This window comes from Triturus cristatus, chromosome 12, assembly GCF_964204655.1.
Source record: "Triturus cristatus chromosome 12, aTriCri1.1, whole genome shotgun sequence".
Taxonomy (NCBI): Eukaryota; Metazoa; Chordata; class Amphibia; order Caudata; family Salamandridae; genus Triturus; species Triturus cristatus.
This window is the reverse complement of record NC_140595.1, coordinates 2,604,056-2,617,121: the sequence shown is the minus strand read 5'-3', so window position 1 is coordinate 2,617,121 and position 13,066 is coordinate 2,604,056. Positions and strand designations below refer to the sequence as shown.

The following is a 13,066-nucleotide window of genomic DNA, read 5'->3' as shown; positions in this document are numbered from 1 at the left end:
AAGACCTCTCCTGGGTCTGACAGGCAAAGTCCAAGCAAATCTCCTCACCGAGGTTTAAAGGAGAGGGATGGACTAACTACAGGAGGGACTACAGTGAGGAAATAGAGTTCTGTACCTCCATCTTCTCCTGAGGGAAGGAAAGCCTTCAAAAAGCCCTCCTCTGTTCCTTCTGATGGAAAACAAGCCAAAAAAGTCCCACCATCGACGAAGCCGTTGACGACACCGTCGAGGAAGAAACTGTCATCGTCGACGCGCAGTGAAACGATAGTCTCCTCAGTCTGCTCTGGCTCCGACGACAGGATCGTCGCCGAGAGTTTCCTTGCTGTCATCGACCACGGTGAAACATCCATCATAGACGGAGATGACGACGGATACTGGGTCAACAGTGACGGTGAAGATGTCGTCGACGGCGTCGACGACTTCGACTATGACGACTATGACGGCCGTGGTGGCCACGACGGCAACGGCGTCGACGGTAATGATGACGGTATCTGTGACGGCACCATCGATGGCAACCTCGTCGACGAGAAAAATTCTGGGGAAATTAGCAGAAAGCGTCACATAACTCCTGAGCTCAATTCCCCTAACAAAGTGACACCTCTGCTACCTACTCACCTCCTAGAGGAACAAGATTCGGAGGAAGAAAGTCCATTTGGGTACGCACATAGCCCTTCAGAACTGCACGTTAAGTGCCAAGATCTGGATTCTGAAGATGGATATGGTGAAGGACAGGAATATGATCCTTGCCAGGACTATCATAGAGATTATCAGGAGGAGATGGTCTGCATGCTATCCTCCTTGATTTCCGACTTGCAGTTCATGCTCTTCGACTATAAAAGGAGATTTCCGACACCATCTTTGGCTCAGGAACATGTATCAGTTCCCGCTGGACCACCTGCAGGGCCTTCCACCCCTCGGTTGCCACCGCCGCCACTGCACTTGATAGTGGATCCACCATTGGCTGCTACCCTTATCCAGGATGATACCTCTGATGACGACCAGGGAGACACAGATCTCCCGGACCCACATAGGGAATGGGATGATTATATTATTCCTACTCCTGCTTCCCCTTCACTGGTTCCAGTAGATTCTCCACCTGGGGACTTAAGTGGTTTCCACAATCTGTTAGAAAGGGCAGCCAAATGGTTCGATCTGCCTATGCCTTCTGTGCAGTCGGAGTGCTTCTTCTACGACTCTAAGGAGCCCTTTAGGAAGTTGGTAAGAACAATTCCCATTGTCAATCATGTATGGGAAGAGGGTCTGAAAGTCATGAAGACCCCGGCCACGGTGGTCTCGTGCTTCCTCGTTTGGATGAAAAATATAAAGCCCCAGAGGATAGCCCGACTTGCCTTGTGAGTCAACCAAAACCGGACTCAGTTATATCACAGGCAGCGCAGAGGAAGTCAAAAAATCCAGCAGCTTCTCTAACAACGCCTCCAGATAAAGAAGGCAGACGCTTGGACAATACTGGCAAAAGATTTTCATCTATGTCAAGCCTTCTGGTCAAGCGGCTAACGTTTTAGCCATTTTGGGGTGCTACGACTGACAGATGCGGTGTGACGACTCTCCCTATCTAGATCAACTGCCTGATGACAGCAAGGCTGAAGCGACAAAGATCCTCCAGGAAGGAGAGAGGGCCTCCTCTGAGGTGATTGATTGCGCAATGGATATTGCGACAACTGCGTTCTGTTCCCTGGCTGGAGCAGCGATCCTTCGTCGCCAGGGATGGCTTTGAGCAACCTCGTTTAGACCTGAGGTTCAGAACAAAATGTTGGACCTTCCATTTGATGGAGAGGCGCTCTTTGGTTAACACATAGATGATGCGCTCTAAGACATCAAGAAAGACACGGACACGGCGAGGTCGTTAAGGACGCTTCAATAACGCAAAATCCCTTTTCGGAGAGCAAGGGGTAGAGGTCTTGCCTCATACAGAGGAGGTTACCAGCAAAATCGGTACTCCTCCGTATACACCTGCCTCGCAGTCTTACCGTCCACAATACAACTAGCGACAGGGCCAGTCCACAGCATATTCAAAATCGGCACCCAGAGGAAGAGCAGGATGTCAGGGGAAGGATTCCTCTAGGCGTCAATAGCAGCTTGCTGGCTCTGACTACTGTTCCTCCCCCTCATCAAACACCTGTGCGGGGTAGTATCTCTCCATACTTCCAAAATTGGCAACGAATAACATCGGATCGTTGGGTTCTCAATATAATCCCAATTCGGCCACACGGAGTTTGTTCATCCTCCTCCAACCAAACACCCTCTCTCCAGCTTGACAAAACATCTTCGTCTCCTGTGCCTAGGAGTCCTACAAATGCTGCAGAAAGGGGCGATAGAACCGGTCCCTTTCTCTCAAAGAGGAGAGGGTTTCTACTCCCTGTTCTTTCTAGTTCGAAAGACTGTCGAAAAAGGGCGCCCAATTCTGGATCTGAGGGAGCTCAATACCTATCTCATTAAACTGTCGTTCCGAATGATCTCCTTGCAGGACATACTTCGACTTTTAAATTCAGGAGATTTCATGGGCACTTTGGACCTGGAGGACGCATATTTTCATGTTCCCATCCATCCATCGCACAGGAAGTTCCTTTGCTTCACAGTAGCCAAGAGCCACTTTCAATTCAAGGTCCTCCCCTTCGGCATCTGGTCAGCACCAAGAATCTTTACGAAGATGCTAGCTCCGGTAGCGGCGTTCCTAAGAAAACAACAGCACCAGGTTTTCCCCTACCTGGACGACTGGTTGCTAAAGGCTGCTACCAAGGCGGCAACCGCGAGGTCGGTGGCAGCTCGTACAACACTGTTCCAGAGTCTGGGTCTTACCCTCAACAGAGAAAAGTCAAATTTGTGCCCGTCCAAAAATGCAAAATTTCTGGGAGCCATATTGGACACGTCCCTAAACGTGGCATTTCCTTCACTGGAAAGACAAACCAAACTGATGTTGATGGCCCATCTACTTCTAAAAAGAAGGTCACTTTCAGTTCGCCTCTACAAGTCCCTTCTGGGATCCATTCCGTCCTGCATTCCTCTATTTCCTCACTGCAGGCTATGTATGCGTCCTGTTCAGGAGCAACTGGACTTACAGTGGCGTCAAGTGGAAGGATCTTTCGAGGACATAATCAAGATCACTGTGCCCATTAAAGACGCCACTTCATGGTGGATTCACAAGGAGAACATTTCCCAGGGTCTCTTCTTCATGGTCACCCCAGCTCCTCAGATAATTACAACAGATGCATCTCTGGAGGGCTGGGGAGCGGTCTTGCAAGACCTCCAAATAAGTGTTCAATGGCTGCACCATCATCGTCTTTTGCACATCAATCTGCTGGAACTCAGAGCAGTTCACCTAGCCGTACAAGCTTTTCTCCCAAGAATAAAGAATTAATCGGTTCTAATAAGATCAGACAATACTACAGCCAATCATTATATCAACAAGCAAGGCGGCACAAGATCCCGTCTGCTGTTGGCGGAAACTCAAGCTGTCTGGGAATGGGCGATCTTATATGGGATCTTGTTGAAGGCGGACCATCTCCCAGGGAATCTCAACAAGGCAGCAGACACACTAAGCAGGCTAAAGTCAGTCAGCCACAAGTGGGAGCTAGACCAGAAGACACTGCAGGACAATGGGGTAGCCTGTCCATGGATCTCATTGCTACACCAGAGAACAAGAAATGCCGGTTCTTTGCAAGCTGGTATCACCATCCGGGACCCTCGGGGAATGAGTTTTCGAAGGCAAGGTCAGGCTCCTTTGTTTACGCTTTTCCCCCGGCGCCTTTGTTTACGCTTTTCCCCCATTCCTCTGATCCCGAGGCTTCTCAGGAAGCTAAAAACGGAACCCTGCAAAATGATCCTAATAGCAATATCCTGGCCTCACCAGTACTGGTACACAGAGCTTCTTCTCCTATCCTTGGAGCAACCGGTTCCCTTGTATCCTATTCCATCCTTACTGACGATGTCCCAGGGCCATGTACTGCTTCCGGATCCCCGATCCCTGCAGTTGTCAGCACGGCTCCTTAGCACAGAGAGTTTCTCAACTTAAAGCTCTCCATGGAATATAGAGAAACCCTTTCTCAGGCTAGTGCTCAAAGTACTAACAAAACCTACAGGATGAAGTGGAAGAGGTTTTGTCTCTGGTGCCAAGAATCTGAAGTTCACCCTTTCTCTTCTTCGGCACATGAAATCCTACCTTACATCCTTTCCTTGGCAAAGGCTGGTCTGGCTCACTCATCTATTAAAGTTCATCTCACGGCCATCTCTCGCTTCAGAAGGACATCTGCAGGCCCTTCGTTCTGGTCAGCAAGAATTATTAAGAAATTCATGAAAGGACTTTTTCGAGCCTTCCCGCCCGTGAAGCCTCCTCCACTGCTGTGGCACCTTAATGTGGTCTTGACTTAGCTCATGAAACATCCCTTTAAGTCTATACATAAAGCGGACCTAAAATTCCTGTCATGGAAGGTGGCCCTTCTTCTTGCTTTGACATCAGCTAGAAGGGTTAGCGAATTGCAAGCTCGCGCTATCCAGGAGCCTTTTCTTCAGTTTAAGAATGAGACGGTAGTACTTCGTACCAACCCTAAGTTCATCCCAAAGGTTCCTTCGGATTTTCATGTAAATGAACCCTGTGGTCCTGAAGACTTTTTCCCTCAACCTAAGACTCTGGCTGAGAGATCACTTCACTCACTTGACATTCAGCGTTGCCTGAAATTCTATCTACAAAGAACTAAAGATTTCAGGAAGTCACCTCAGCTCTTTGTGGCTTACAGCGCTCCTCAGAAAGATTTTCCCCTTTCCAAACAGGGGATTGCACGTTGGATTTCCAGCTCTATCCAATATTGTCATCAGTTAGCTTGAAAGCCTCTCCAGGGGAAGGTCCGTGCTCACTCCACGAGGGCAATCTCTTCCTCTACAGCCCTCTTTGCTGGGGTACCTATCCGGGAGATCTGCAGTGCAGCAACCTGGAATAGTATCCATACTTTCACCAGACATTACTGCTTGGATTCTTTGACACACAGCGACGCTGCAGTGGGCCAAGCAGTCCTGCGGAACCTGTTTCAGTAAGTAGTGAGCTTTCCCTCTCATTCCTCCTTCCTTTTCCTTCATAAGTTCCTCGCACATTCTTTGATACAGTTTTTTGCTTTTGACTATTTGTGTATGCATACTTGGTATGTTACTTGCATTAAAAAAATATATGTAGGGGAGAGAAGTCTGAATTGCTGAGAGGTGTATTCTTTTCCCTTTTTCTAATCTGGTTTGGGCATTGTTAATAATTGTTCAAGATAACGAAAAGCAAAAAATGTGCTCATGACTGCTAGCTACTCTGATTCAAGCATGTGAATCTATGAAAGTTCCAATACTGGAGTAAAAAAACAAGTTACTTACCTGTAACTTTAGTTCTCCAGTATTGGAAACTTTCATAGATTCACATGCGACCCATCCTCCTCCCCTGGGAAAGCTCGACCTTCTGCATCTTTATTGTTATCCTGTGGCACTACGGCTACGAAAATCTGAAGGTCTGAGGTTCTCTCAAGAGGGTTCTAGAGGGTGAGGCTAATCTGATTGGTTGTTGATTTTATTTGGCCTCTTTTACAAAAAGAGATGGATATGTTGCAAAACTGGAATGGGCCTAGGCCTGGTTTCTAGTTTGTAATGGCTTTGCATTGCTATTTTTATATATACACCGGGGACTCCCATCTTAACGACGGGAATGATTCAAGCATGTGAATCTATGAAAGTTTCCAATACTGGAGAACTAAAGTTACAGGTAAGTAACTTGTTTTCATCTAAATCAGGCATTTCAAGATGGATTTTTAAATGGATCCAAACATGCCATAAAAGCTAAACAAATCTTACCTGTTCCCCCAAATGCCACTTGAAAAATTGGAGCTTCCATGGCTTTCTTAGGGAACATTCCCATTGCTGATATTTGTAAAGCAGCAACTTGGTCTACTCCACACACTTTCACAAAACATGTTGTGGGTGTATTGGCATGCCAACAAGCCAATGTTGGTGAAGCAGTACCTAAAACTTTTTCAAACTACTGCAACACACTCAAGTTAACTTCTGCCTAGTGAGAGGGACTGTTTTACAGTCTGTGCAAAGCATGTGTAACTACAGCATTACATGCCAAGAGCAGATCCCTACAGGGTTAGTAAAATAATCTTTCAGGGCTCCCACTTTTGTTTAGCTTTCCTGTGCTCTCAAGCTAGGTGTGCACTGTACAAGCGCTTGTACATACATGCATGCAGAGATTCATACATATATACCTTGTGTACTGCGGTTTTGGTTCACAACATCTTCAATGTTTCCAAACTGAGTTATAAATCACAATGTGAGGGAAGAACCGCTCTGGATTCCATATTGTCTTTGTTCCCACACTGGTTAATCGCTTTTTATGTTCTCTAGGGGAGAGGTGGCCTGGGCTCCATCTTTGTTTGGGCCTCTGGGAACGGCGGCTTTCACTACGACAACTGCAATTGTGATGGTTACACCAACAGCATCTACACACTCTCTGTGGGCAGCACAACAGAGAATGGGAAAGTTCCTTGGTACAGCGAGGCCTGCGCATCCACCCTAACGAGCACCTATAGCAGTGGCGTGAAGAAGGAGAAGCAAATCGTGAGTTCTCTTGCTCCTCCCTAGAGAGTTTGCCTCTTCTCTGGGCTGGTTGGGTGACGTGGCGGGTGGTGTTGTATCCCCATATCTCTCCAAATGAAATTATGTTTTCTTTGTTACGGTCTTCCTGGTTTATTGGCTGAGGCATGGGCTGTTGGGTACTCCCCAGGTTGCTGACTTTTCTCTTAGTTTTCATTTGGTCTGTGGGTTGTCGTTCCCACTTGAGGTGTGGTCACTACATGTGGTCGTTGTTAACTCCTCTCTTGGTTGTCATCTGCTCTCTAGGTTGTGCTCCCACTTGAGTTGTCACTACCTTTTGTGGCTGTTGACTCTTCTGAGGATTATTGACTCCTTACTGGGTTGTCACCTATCCTTGCAGTTTTGTCCTTGAGATGGTGGGTATGGCAGGCATGTTGTGGTAGATTCATGATTTGTTGGGTCTGAGTTATGTCAGCAGAGCTGTCAAACAGACCTGTTTCGATCAATATCCTTAAGGTAGGCTATGGGTCTGACACTTTTCACACCTTGACTTTCATCACCTTTTTGCTTGAGACTTTGACAGTCATGTCTTGGCTCAAACCATTGGAGTATTTGTCCCTCACCTAATAACCACAGTGTTTTGCATGTTCTGGTCTGTCTTACTGAGTCGCATTCCATTAAGGACTGTGATAGCTGCAGGACATCTATGTCAGTTTAATGTCGGTCCATTTCTGTCAAGCAGGCACATGTTCAAATCTAGTTGTTTACACATTGTTAGAAGCTGGCTTGGTATATGATGCCCACTTATGTAAGTGGGCACCCTGCACCAATCCAGACAACCCTAATGGTGATTTTGTTGGGGTCTAAGACAACCTTAGACAGCTCTCTAAGTGGTAGCTGTGGAGAGCAGCCTTCAGGCTTAGTCCAGTAGGAGTGTAAAGCAGCTGGTTTTACCACAACGTAATCTTATAGGTATAGATTAAGTGAAGAAGAACCACACAGTGTATTTATAAAAATACGTATTTATTATAAAACACTAACATTTACAGATATCTCCTAGCCGGAGATATACACAATGCACACAATGCTTTTCAATAGGAACAGGTAAGTAGCACGTAATACAAAGTTGTCACCAGGGGGAGACCAAACCATATACTAAAATAGTGGTATGCGAACCACGACTCAAGGCAAGACTATACCCAGAAGACGTAGAAGTACCGGGGTCCCAATGAACCACACAAGGTAAGTAACCAGGAGCCCCATGGAAGCTTTGTGCAGAGTGTGACCACGACTGCGGAATCATTGCAAGTCAACGGGTAAGTCGCAGTTGAAATTTTAAAGAAGGACCCTTCCCAGTGGACCCTGAAGAAACCCCGTGAAAGACAGAAGGTTGGAGAGCCACCCCACCCTTGGATACCTGCACCAGCGAAACCGCTGTCGGACTCAATGGAGGACTTCAGAAAGATGCCGCTGCTGGAGAAGGTGAAAGGGTCCGGTGGAACCCAAAGGTGGATTCAAGATGTGAAGAAATTGCAAGCAGAGGGGACAGAGTCTATGCCACTCAGGAGTGACCAGGAGGCACGGAAGATGAATGCCCATCCAATGTCAAGTGTTGCAGGAGAGCTGACGGTGACCTTGAAACTGCAGCTGTGTGGACCAGGCAAAGCTGTGGAAGACCAGGAGCCGTACACAGCTGTCCCACGTCGGTTGTCGAGAGTTGAGGGGTCAGTGTCCGGCGGAAGCACCAGCAAGCCTTGGCAACTGCAACCAACGGGGCAGTTGAAGAAGGTGAAGAAGTGTGGCTCAATGATTAGAGCGGCAGACCCTGATGCAGAGGTCTAGCCCGGGACCAGGGTTCAATTCCCCGCCTCGGCGGGTCTTGGGCTCAAAAATTCCACGGACCTGATAATTCTCGCCTCGGTGCCATTCCAATCATGGAGTCCCACTCTGCAACTCTGGGCAATAGCTTGCTTAATCTCAACAACGGCCCCCACAACGCTAAGGATGCCTGGCCTCCACCTTGGGGGTGCCCAGGAGTGGACGCCTCACAGGGAAAGCCAGGATGGGTTCCACAGCGGTATTCGTACAAGCGCCTTGAGACCCTTGCGGGTGAGTAGTGCGCTATACAAGTATCAATTTACAATGTCGGGACCAGCAAGGTCCAGGAGACTGACCACAAGCAGGGGAGTCAGTGCAGGCCCCGAGCAATCAGGGGAGCCCCAAGAATTCAAAGATGACCCTCAAGAGGACCCACAGGCTGGAGGCGCTGGAGTCGCAAGAGGACCAAAGCAGCTCAACAAAGATGCAGGCATCTTGGTAGAAGGTAGCCAACAAGCCTTTGCAACTGCAAGTCGACGCAGTGCATAGGGGTTTGGTTCCTGCGGCTTCCACGAGGGATACTGGCCTCAAACTTGGTGAGAGGATAGGGCAGACCTCGAAGGATGTGAAGAACCACAACCTGTGTTGCAAAGCCTTTCGGAGTCCGTGGCAGCCCAGGATCAGCAGACCGGTCAGCTTAGTTGCGGTGCCTGCACATGCAGGGAAGTGACTCCTTCACTTCAAGGGAGATTCCTTCAGGTGTCTTGGATACCCACAGGCCTTGGAATGTTCCTGTATGGTTCACAGGCACAGACAATGCAGCAGACGAGCAAGGCGACGAAATCAGGAGCAGCAGGAGTCTTTCCGCTTGCAGCCTTGATGCCCAGAGCGAAGTTCAGGGTGCCCAGACAGTCGAAGAAGAAGTGGTGTCTGAAATTAATCTTGCCCCATGACGAATCTAGGGACCCACCCACAGGTAAGCCCTTAAATACCCTAAGGAAATGGTTGGGACGATTCAGGGGTCCCTCCTAAAGGAGGGACTGGACAAGGGGCAGGATCCTCCCCTTTCCTTTGTCCATTTTCACACCAGAGCGGGAGCCAATGTTTCCCAGAAATGATTAGAACTGGACTATGCATAGAGGGCACCATCTGTGCCATGTATGCAGACTATGTGGCTCTGGCAAGCGCCCCCTACCCTGCCCCAATACACCAAACCCTGTCTAGGAGGTCCCTGTGGCAGGATACCTATTGTTCTGCCTTCCCCTGCCTGTGCTTGGCTCAGCAGCAGGAGGGCAGAAACATGTCTGGCAGCAACCCTAGCTTGCTGTCCGGGTCTGGAAGATTGGTACCGGGAGCACCGAAGGCCTCCCAAAGGTGCTTTACGGTGCATGGAATCATACCTCTCACACCGTTTACGGTGTGGGGGTATGATTCCAACATGTTTGATACCAAACATGACGGTCCGTTACAGCAAGTTTACAGATTGTCATCGCTTAGTGACGCGGTGCCCCTCTATATGTTATAGGGCTGTCTCACTTACACCCCGGAAGAATGGACTCTGTAGTCTGTAGAGGTGTCCTGCTCATGCAGAGGCACCGTCACACTTAGAACCGAGCACCCTGCCTTAAGGATTGAAAGGCCTGTCTAAGGGGTCACTTATTGGTTTTAAGTGCAGTGACATTAGATATAGGGAAACCTATATCTTTTCGTAAGTGGTGCTAGCACCAACTTACACAAGCTGCAATGGCAGACCTGTAGCTACAGATTGAGTGGTCTCCAATGGGTGGGATAATACATGCTTCAGTTCTTGAGGGACCCTTGGTGTACCTGTGCCCTAGGTACCTTAGTACCATATACTCGGGACTGATAAAGCTACACCAGTGTTCAATCGGGGACTTACCAAACCAATTTAGGGAAGAAAGCACAGAGACTGGGGTCCTGATTTGCAGGATCCCAGTCAGATTAGTCAGAAACAGCATTACATCAAACGAAAAGTGGGCTAACCATAAAAGCAGATCCTACTTTCCTACACACGTTTAGAGCAAGTTCTTCTTGTAAATCTATTGATGTTCTTATACCCTTTAATTTATCATCTGAAAGTCTGTACGTGAAGTGAAGTCTTGTGGAGCAGGTTGATGGCTTCATGCATTGCAATTGCACCACGCACCAGTTTACATAAGGCTCGCTGCAAGAGCTGCTATTGAGGCAGTGGGCACAAGCTAAGGGCATTGGGAGGATTTAGTGTTGGTGATGACTAGGGCTTAGCACTCTGCTTTGGTGGTACAGCTGGATCAGCGCAACCTGTTACTTGGCAGGTCTTTCATTGACCCCCTGCCATGGGTTACCATCAGCATTGACACTACTTCTGTGTAGTCAGGTGCTCAGCTCCTTGAGATGACCGTCAAAGCCACCTGGACCCCTCAGCACCTGGGACTCCATATAAGGTACCTGGAGCTGCTAGCTATGAAGCTAGAACTCAAAGCATTGTTAGGCAAATTTAGGGTAAAATGGTACAAATAAAAACGGACTACATAACAACCATTTACTAAATCCAGAAGCAGAGGGGCGCCCGCTTCCCTCAGCTTTCTGCACTGGCTCAGGAAATAAATCTTTGGTGAAATCCCTGCATAATCTCTTTCGTTAATGACTTCTGTGACTTACTTTTTCAGCACTTCTGACGTTGCATTAAATTTGCGATTCTATTTCACCTTTATGAATATCAGAATGAATGCCGTCATGCAAATTCCGCCTTGTTCACAAATGTTCCACTAGGTTACCCACGGTCGGCGGTCATGGTTTCAGTTGTCCTATTGGAACTTTTAATATGTACTTAACATAAAAACTTTAGGTCTGACTCCCTGCTGGTGGTGATGAATAGGGCAGCTCCCAGAATTGTTTAAGGGGTAGGAACCTCTTTCCTCTGTTTCTCTGTTAAAGGGTAGGGGCATGGTTTTAGGCTTTTTTTTGTTTTAAAACACAGTGCTACTGATGAGTTTGCAGTCAAGTGTATTTAGCCTAATTGGGCTAATCGGTGTAATGTAAATAACCCATGATGTTTCCTTCAATAGGCCTGTTTACCTTTCAAAAATGCTTTCAGTTTGAAGATATGTTAAAGTTAATAATATATTCTGGGATCCTTTAATGGTGTGGGAATATTTTATCTTAACTTTTTATGAATTGAGAATAGCTTTGAATGAGAACCAGGATTACCATTGCTTTTTCCTCCTGCAGTATTAGTTTTTTTTTTACATTGCAGTACATACATTGCTCATGGTTGCAAAAAAGGGACAGTAAATAACTTATTTATTCAGGTACTTTCATATTAAGCTGAATTCAATTATTTTTCTAGGTAACAACAGACCTTCATTATCGCTGCACCGAACAGCACACCGGAACCTCAGCTTCGGCTCCACTGGCTTCTGGGATTATCGCTCTCGCATTGGAAGCCAAGTAGGTCCCACCTAGACTATATACATAAAACAGTCATGCTTCAACCTGACGTGGTCCTTTGGTAGCCAGACAAATCCTTTGTGTTGACACCTGTCCAGATGGCTCCTTTCTTTTGATGCCACAGAAAGTCTCTTCCCTTGTCCTTTCTTAGGACTCCACTGTTGCCACCATCTTCCTGGCTGTTGAAGTCTTTCTTAGTTCGCAGCTCCCACTTGCTTGCAGAGAAGCGCAGGTAGCCAACCCCTTCATTTCACTGATTCTCCTTGGTTGTGAAGTGCCTTGGGCCCTTCCAGGATACCCTGATCCTTAAGAAGATCCTATTGGTCAAACCCTTCCTGGCTGTTTATTAATTTCCTTCAGTCTGCTCCCTCTTGCTGCCTGAGAAGCTCTGGCAGATAGCTTCTTGCTGTGCAAGAGCTCTACGGTAATCAGCCCCAGTCTAGCCTGTTGATGCCTGCTGGTAGCCAACTACCCCGTCATTCTAGGACACAGTGATACCAGGCCTCTCCTACCATCAGGGGCTCCTTGACAGGCAACCTCTTCCAATCTTCTGAAGGTCTTGGGTAGCCAGGCCCATCTAGCCACCTTAGTGAAAGCCTCCAATAATTCACACACCCGTCCTAGTACCTGAGGGACCGCTGGTAGCCAGCTGCTTTCAGCCAATTGTAACCCCTCCAACTCCAATACCCATTAACCTGACCCTGGATAATCAGCTGGACCACCGTCCATAAAAAATGTGGGGTTCTGGAAAAAGAGCCATGCCCCTCCTTGTGACAGCCATGTTTTAAGGAGAGTTTTATGTTATCTTTAGTGGATCGCTTGTGTTGGGGTTGGGAAGAGGTATTGACTTTAGTGGGAGGTTGTATGGTTGACATGGTAATTGTGAGGTCAGGCTTCTGTCCCTAAGTGAGGGCAGTGCAGCCCCAAATCCAAGTATCCAGCAGAAACCACTTCCAGCTGTCAGTGTCAGGAACCAGGCCCCTAGCCATCCTCTGACAGGTGGAAGTTCCATTATGCTGCTTGGGGGGGTAGGCCTCACCTCCAGCAGATGGGTTTGTAAGGAGTCACCCACTTGCTCCTGAGATCCCTATGGCCTTTTAGGTTTTTTAGAGTGGTGGCAACACCCTCAGGGTGCAGACACGCTCCTTACGCTCTCACTTCTGTTTCCTCAGGGTCTGTACCCTGAGAATGAGCAGATGCCTGGGCATCAGGTTGACAC

General features: G+C 47.8%; 1 protein-coding gene across 1 annotated transcript in view; it reads left to right on the top strand.

Moving 5' to 3' along the window:
• Positions 1 to 13,066, top strand: part of PCSK4 (proprotein convertase subtilisin/kexin type 4) — a 459,936-nt gene that overhangs the window by 254,358 nt on the left and 192,512 nt on the right. Inside the window, exons 7-8 of the mRNA XM_085639038.1 lie at positions 6,391 to 6,603; positions 11,747 to 11,847. Of these exons, the coding sequence (XP_085495164.1) occupies positions 6,391 to 6,603; positions 11,747 to 11,847 (314 nt within the window). The remainder of the gene's footprint in view (positions 1 to 6,390; positions 6,604 to 11,746; positions 11,848 to 13,066) is intronic.